Source organism: Lampetra planeri, chromosome 14 (genome assembly GCF_965212315.1).
Source record: "Lampetra planeri chromosome 14, kcLamPlan1.2.h2, whole genome shotgun sequence".
NCBI lineage: Eukaryota > Metazoa > Chordata > Hyperoartia > Petromyzontiformes > Petromyzontidae > Lampetra > Lampetra planeri.
The window spans coordinates 3,369,497-3,377,723 of NC_136120.1; the positions used below are offsets into that span (position 1 = coordinate 3,369,497).

Below are 8,227 nucleotides of genomic sequence, written 5' to 3' on the forward strand. Positions count from 1 at the left end.
TGAATGAGTGGGTGTCTGAGTGAATGAGTGGGTGTCTGAGTGAATGAGTGGGTGTCTGAGTGGGTGAGTGTCTGAGTTGGTGAATGAGCGAGCGAGCACTCCACGTCACTTCTCGTCCACGCAGCTGTTTACCTCCTTCCTTACGTCACCGCCGCACCAGTTCTGCTTCCCTTTTGCGCGCCCCGAGGGGGGGGCGCGAGTGGGCGGGGGTGGGCACGAGAGGGCGGGGGGCGGTGCGGGGGGGGGGGCGCGAGAGGGCGGGGGGGGGCGCGAGAGGGCGGGGGGGGGGCGCGAGATGGCGGGGGGGCGAGTGGGGGGCGCGAGAGGGCGGGGGGGGCCGAGGGTGGGGGGGGCGAAAGGGGTGGGGGCGAGAGGGTGGGGTGGGGGGACGAGGGTGGGGGCGAGACGGGGCTGACTCAATCGCCGCCTCGCGTTTCACGATGTGGCCAACGAGAGAGAGAGAGGCGATTGCGTGATGCTGATGCTGCTGCTGCTGCCGCACACTCCCTCATCGCTCTCCTCTTCCTCCCCATCTCCCTCCTCGCTCACATCTCTCGATCCTCCCCATCGCTCTCGTTACTACAAGGGAGGCAGCAGCAGCTCAGCCTCGCTGCGTGTGGTGGGGATGGGAGTCGCAGCTGATTGTGTTTGTTGTTGTTAAGTCGCGAAGTTAAGAGACTTGGTTTCGTGGTAAACATCGTTCGGTTTTTGTGCTTGGATAACGCCGTGCAACCGTAGTGCAATTCCTCGCAAACGTCACCTGGCTTAACTTATTAAGAAAACCTCGACTTTCGGAGTGGCGTTTAAGTTAAAAGGAAGCCTTAGAAAATAGAAACGTAGGATACAAAAGACAAGGCACACGGTGTAAGCTCATGCCACGTGCCTTCGTTTGGTCCAAGCAGTTTGGAGCTCGCTCCTGTTGCGGACGCAATTAATGCGCAATTAAAGTCGCGGGCTGATGCACGGGCCGTGTTTGACCTGCGGGGGGTCGTGAAGGTCAACTCGACGATTACTTCACCACGTTGGGTCATTGGGGGGTGGGGGGCAGGGTAGGAGCGCTGGCGTGGCGAAACCACCCAGCCGCAGATTGACAAGTTGTTGTTGAGAGGGGGCGGGGAGGGCTCTTTTGGTGGCCAGGGACATCACACGGAGCGCAGATAGACACGGGGACCGGTCGAGACGACGCCGCATTTCCTTCAGAGCCATCCGTCCCCGATGGAAGAGACTCAGACTCGTCCAACGGAGGAGCTCCGTCGTCTCCAGGAGGTCCGGCCGACTTCGCTGCTCGGCAAGAGGGCCCATACAAGCTGCGGCCAGACCCCTCGGCACCACCCCGAGCGAGAGGGCCTCCCGCCGGCTTTGGCCGTGAAGCCACGGGGACACTGCCCGGCCAGAGTGGGCGAGTACCTGCTGGTGGCCCCGCTCGACGTGGGAGGCTACAGAGCGGTGCACGAAGCCACGGGGAAGGAGTTCATCTGCAAGGTGGGTTGTGGGTTTGAGAGATGCGTGGATGGTGGTGGGGAGCTACAGGTGGGTTGTGGGTTTGAGGAGAGATGCGTGGATGGTGGTGGGGAGCTACAGGTGGGTTGTGGGTTTGAGAGAGGAGAGATGCGTGGATGGTGGTGGGGAGCTACAGGTGGGTTGTGGGTTTGAGGAGAGATGCGTGGATGGTGGTGGGGAGACACTGATTCCTACTGGGGTTGAGACGTGGCTGGGAAGCTTTAAAGGACACGCATTGTGTGGTGCTTTTTATTTAATCAAAAACGTCTGTGAAAAGCTGAGTTCAAGTGCTGAGCCCGGGTGGATTTCGCATCTTGGTGATAATAGAAGAATTATTTAGGTCAGGAGCTGATTTCACGTATTTATTATGGTATGCACTATGACTTTATCCGGTTATAGATTGTATCCCCTGTTCTTTTCAACTTCAATTCTTGACTTCCTTTAAAATGCAACAATGATTTGTGATTCAGTGCTGGGCGGGTTAAGGGAGTTTCCACGTTGATGATTGGAACCAGCAATAAAATATTTACCCTTGATGGCCACGATCTGTTTTGATGCCTGGTGACTTTTGTACTGAACGACTTGGAAAAAAAAACCCCACGTTGTAAACACTCCATGAAATCGCCACCACCACCATCATCAGCCTTAATGTATTCACTGCTGTATGAATATCTCCCCCGCGCTCTTGTCAGCTCACAACAACCTCGTGATGCAACAAAACTGCAACACGTCCGCCTAAAACTATTTGGTGCTGCTGCTGCGTTGTTAGTGGGTGTCTCAGCATCTCGCATAACAACACACTCCAAACACATTCGTCAATAGCACTGCCTTACACAGGAAAACAAATACATAATACTGTAGGCAACATTTCGTCCAATGCCTCTTCCTCAAAGCAAATCGATGTAATACATTTGATTCTTGCACACAAGCTGATTTAATCGCTTCGTATTTGAGACAGGGTGGGGGGGGGAGTCGTTTCGGGCGTGTTGATTTGGCTCCACTCCCACGTTAATATCGACCACCGGCTATTGCCAATGTTGCCTGCCCAAGCCCAATTACTTTCTTATCAGCCATGGACTTGTGTAACGTTTGTAACTTATGTATGTTATCTGATCCATTGTGTTGTTGTTCCTCCTCTTGAGACGAACGTGCATATTTTGCCACGAAAAAAATCCGTGGCACAAAAATGTACACGTGAATTATACTGTTAAGGAAGCAATAATTACCCGTCTTTGTTTACTCTTTAACTCGAGTAAAAAATATTGGAAGTTTTGTAGGATTTTTATACCTTGCAAATATATTGCTTCATTCTCTGAAATAACCCTGCAGCATTCTTAGTATTGAAGTAATTATGGGAAAGAATAATCGTGAGTGCAGTACTGTACGGAACTTTATTCATATATCTGCGGTTATACGAAAACATGGGACTCAGATGGTCCAAGTGGACACGATAATGTAAAACTATTGACGCCCTCACTAACGCAGACAATATTGCAACAGGGTTACGCGACTCACGGAATGGGCGAGGCAACACACGGGGCCAGTTCTGTAAAGCGAATCAACAAAGTCTGCGTTGCACTGCAGAGCGTGTACTCGACCTAGCCGACCACAATGTAGTCGGGTTTTTCTCGAACAGAAACTATAGTATTATATTACAGCTGCATACATTTTCACCCTGTGAGGAGAGGGGGTAGACATTTGACAGTGGGTAGTTAGGTAGGCGGAGTGCAGAGTTTCGTCAGGATCTAATTGATTCAGCCTAGACAATATATTTATACGAGTGCGTGTTTATAATTTGTTGTGTCGATTGGTGGTATACACGATAAATGATTTGGAAGAGGGGTGATCGGTATATCCTTCAACCAGAAATACCCTTGACTCAAGACTCATTTTCAAGTCTCACTTGAGTTGTTTAGCTGTGGCCGAAACGTCGTGAGAATTATTTTATTATGTTTTATTTTTATTATTTTATTATTTCCCTTCTACGTGACTTTACCGAAAGAACCAAGAAGATGAATGCCTGCAGTCACGAAAGCTTTAAATCGAAAAATTGTTTAGCTATTTCTTAATTTGATATTATTGATGACAATCATTTAAATGGTTGTGAAAATGAAAATAAGTTAGTAGGAGTTTTTTTTATTTAAAAGCAACACCACTCAGTCTCAAGTTTAATATCCAAGAGGCGCAATGTTTTACTACTTACTGTTTTATTGATGATGAAAATAACGAGTGATGATGATGGCGAGAATTGATAGTGCACATCAGCGATCAATTAAGTGCGTTTGAGGCATGGATTGGTATATCTCATCGATATATCCTCAATTCACTGCCTTCCTGAAAAAGTTTTAAAACTCATTGAGGCTTTCGTTGATACTTGCTTGACATTATTAGTATCATCAAAATGATGATCATGACATTGCTGGTGTTAGTGACAATAGTGACTATAGTAATGATGATGTTGATGACATTGATGGTAATCACGAAAATGAGGATCGTGAAAACAAGAACAACCATGGTGATGATCGTGACTGTTGAGATGATCGTGATCATAATCACAATAATGGCGATGATTGTGCCGATGGAGGTGTTCGCGTCAACAATAACACCGATGACGATGTCACTCCCCGTGGCCTGTGTCTTGTGCAGGTGGTGGAAGCAGCCCGCTGGCCGACGCTGCTGGAGGCGTACCGCCGCGTGTGTCCGCACGAGCTCGTGTCCTCGCCCGTGGAGCTGCTCGTGGGCTCTCGGCGCGCGTACGCGCTCCACGCGCACGCGCACAGCGACGCGCACGCGCTGGTGCGGGAGCGGGGCCGCCTGCCGGAGCCCGAGGCGGCACGACTCTTCCGCCACATGGCGGAGGCGGTGGCGTGCTGTCACGAGCAAGGCCTGGTGCTCCGTGACCTCAAGCTGCGTCGCTTCGTCTTCAGGGACCCCAAAAGGTGTGTGTGTGTGCGCGCACTCACGCCTGGGTAGATGCAGCAGGGCAGGTGGCACGGCTGGATTAACTATGGGATGCATTTGGGGTTTCAAGTTGGTTGTGTTTAACCAGGTGTGGAACTCTCAAGGGAGACGAGGAAAGTTTCTGGGTCTCCGATATGACAAGAGCAGCAATGCCAAGACAAATACACAGAATGAAAGGAATATAAATCAGAGCAAAACAACCACATAGAATTCAAATGCTTCAAATCTGCTCCCAATTAGTGAATTAGACTCAATTAATGTTGCTGTTTAAGCAGTTAATTTTCCTTTAAATGCTTGGAGATAAGTGGTCTACCAACGAACCAGACAATATCCCGGATACCAAATATGATGATGGTGGTGAATACATGTAGTTAATGTTTACAGCAATTTGCGTTTTTTTCTGTTCTCGTTGTTACAATACCTAGGGAGGATGGGACCATGTCATGTGTGCTCATGCCATGTGCTGTGAGTCATGTGTACAAGGGTCAAAGTTTCTTGGCTTTTGGAAAGCGAGTTGGAGTGAGGGCAGTTTGCCTGGCAGGTTGTCTAGACAGTGCATGCCAAAGCCGCCATATATCCATTTGGCCCACCCAAATTCATTTTCCTTAGCAGTATGTTACTGCTCTGGTTGTCCACCCGAACAACTGCGCTACTACGCCCCCCTAATCCTCGATGAGCTGGAGCTGGGCCCGCTACGTAAGGGGGCACAGGGCTGGAGATAGTGCAACGCTTCTGGTCCTTTACCCCGTATGCTTCTTGCTAAGCTCAATAATGTTGGTAATTTCTGACTTTGACTAAACACCTTTGATCGTGGACAAATTGCGAAAATTACAGCTTTAGCTGTAATTTGACACGTTCACTTACATAGGCGCATTCGTAGCCCAGAGGCACTACGTTACGCACACACCCTTGTTCTCAGTTTGAAATAATACCTTGAAATTATTAAAACATTAAAATAAAACGTGAACTCACGCGCTCATTTGCAAACATGACTCATTACTTGAACGCGTGCTTGTTATTGATCGCAGAAACTTGGGGGAAATGTTGAAGTCAACGTGTAATAGGTTAAAACCTCTAAAAAGTTACGGACAGTGTTAAAGTTGTCCAAACCCATTTTTAATACTCTATATTTGTTTTGAGTAAACTGTAGTGTAAAGTTGAGCTTCTATAAGGGCTTTATCCTATTAAAACTAGGCAAAGTGATCAGAGGATTGACCAAAATTTGGCAATACAAACCAGAGCAAACAAGACTATTGACAAATATTCAAACGCTTATTGCCTCGAATACTACCCATCGATTTCCACACTGCTATTTCAGTACTTCCAGACAAACCCCACATTGCAATCCATTACATATTCAACACGTATTTATGATTTTCCCTAACTTATTTCTACAACAGTGGAGCATTTGCAGAACAATGAAAGTTGCAATAATCGATGTCCCCGCTGCAGGACGGAGCTGGTGCTGGACGGGCTGGAGGACGCGCTGCTGCTGCAGGGCACGGACGACTCCCTGACCGACCGTCGCGCGTGCCCGGCTTACGTGAGCCCCGAGTTGCTGCGGTCGTCGCCGTCCGCATCCGCCGGCGCTCCCCGGCCCGTGCCGTACTCTGGCCGTGCCGCCGACGTGTGGGGGCTGGGTGTCGCGCTGTACGCCATGCTCGTGGGCCGCTACCCGTTCCACGACCCGGCACCCTCGGCCCTCTTCCGCAAGATCCGCCACGGCCGCTACGCGCTCCCCGAGTGGCTCTCACCGGCGGCACGCTGCCTCATCGGGGGCCTGCTGCGGCACGAGCCGTCCGAGAGGGCCACGGCGCGGGATGCCCTGCAGCACCCGTGGCTGAGAGTTGGCGACGCAGGCTCAGACACGGACACCGCCACAAACTCCAGAACTATGTCCGCGAACCCGAGTGTGAATGCAGGCTGTGCGCGGGCAAGGAACGACGACCAGACGGTGCCTGATGTGGGGGTTGAAGAGGCTGGCGACTTGTTCTTTAGCTGAATTAATGGAATGTTTGTTTGTCCAGCAAAGCCTGAGTCTCAGGATACTTATTCAGGAAGGTCCTGGATTGTGACGTATGGCCAGTTCTAGACTGAGTACTGTTACGTGTGGGACTAAACCAAAGTACCGTGATAAAACCCACACGCATAACAAGGCATGACACTCAGTCTGTATATAAACGTCGGAAACTCATTTGTGGACTGCCATTTAGCACGTTTGGATGGATGTCTTGCACACAAGTCTGCATGCATCTCCAAGCTGCCAACGTCTATCATCGCGCTGTGTGTGCATATGCGGTATACGATACGTGATATGACTTGGCATCCGGAGGCACTAAGCATTAAGCACTGTCTTCAAAACCTCTGGAATTGACAGTCAAACCAAGTGCGCTCAAGGAGGCAGACAGCATCCCATTTTGCATTATATATAGAACGCCGCTCACCCTCCCATGGAGGGTTCATTGCACAGCGATATTACGCAAACTTGCAGAATGTGATCTGGTGTCTGAAACGGACCATGGCTGTAACAGTTCCGAGGGTGAGGTTGTTTTTACTTGTTTTTATAGCAGCAGGGTTTGGAAGAGGCAATATTACGACGTGCCCATGTTTGAAATACATGTGTATCAGCTTTTTATCGCCATGTTATTTGCTTTGTCGACGTGTGTATGTTGAACTTCTTTCGCACTGTGCGTAGCCAATCGTACTGCACTTGACGTGCGTTTTTAACGGTTCAGAGATTGGTTCTTAAATTCTTTATAAAATGTAAACTCAAATGGTGCAAGCAGTGTTGTTTACTACTTTGAATGGATTGTTTTATCCATTTTGCATTTATGTACAGGAATTGATTCTGTGTTTTATAATAAAACACGTTGACTCAAACGACTCAGTGGTATTGATGTGTAAAGTGAACTCAACATGCGCTGCAAGGCCCGTACATTTTGTCTACTTAGCAGAGGTGTGGACTCGAGTCATGTGACTTGGACTCGAGTCAGACTCGAGTCATGAATTTGATGACTTGCGACTCGACTTGGACTTGCATAACAATGACTTTGTCCCACCTATGAGATGTGGACTCGAGTCATGTGACTTGGACTCGAGTCAGACTCGAGTCATGAATTTGATGACTTGCGACTCGACTTGGACTTGCATAACAATGACTTTGTCCCACCTCTGCTACTTAGTAACACATATCCACGTTAAATAGGGTGGTTGCGTGAAGGCTGTGGTATATCAGCTCTTCTCAAGTATGAGAAGCATAAGAGTTAAAACGGGGTGGACCGGTAGTGCAATTGATAGCGCCCTTCTCAGTGAACCGGGCGATGTGAGTTCAATTCCCGACTGTGGATAATGTCGGTGGCGAGTGATATCTGAACAGATCCTGGGCATCTCCTTCACCAACACACACTGACCAGCATGGTCAAGTATGGTCAAACAACTGCCTTGATTAGTATGGCATGGGGAGGCCTTCATTGTCCCAACGGGCTTTACATTCACTATGTAAGACGATTTTTGTTCCTGGGTAGTAAGTGTTATTTCCTAATTTCTTATGCCTCAAAAGTATAGAAAATGGCTATTATTATCATTGAAAATAGGTCAATTTCAGAATATCAATGTTCTGGTCACAAAAGCAAAGTTTGTGGGGAATAATATAAATTTTCTGTACTTTTGAGGCATAAGCAATTAGGAAATAATACTTACTACCCAGGAACAAAAAATAATACAATTTGTTACACAGTGTTATTAACGGAGTGGATTATTAACTTTG

General features: G+C 48.5%; 1 protein-coding gene across 1 annotated transcript; it reads left to right on the forward strand.

The window, feature by feature from the left end:
* Positions 1-416: 416 nt before the first annotated feature.
* Positions 417-7,345, forward strand: LOC144722307 (tribbles homolog 2-like). The gene is made up of 3 exons (XM_078600447.1): positions 417-1,482; positions 4,147-4,439; positions 5,914-7,345. The coding sequence occupies exons 1-3, from the start codon at positions 1,216-1,218 to the stop codon at positions 6,461-6,463; spliced, it is 1,110 nt and encodes a 369-aa protein (XP_078456573.1). The 5' UTR covers positions 417-1,215; the 3' UTR covers positions 6,464-7,345.
* The last annotated feature ends 882 nt before the right edge of the window (positions 7,346-8,227 follow it).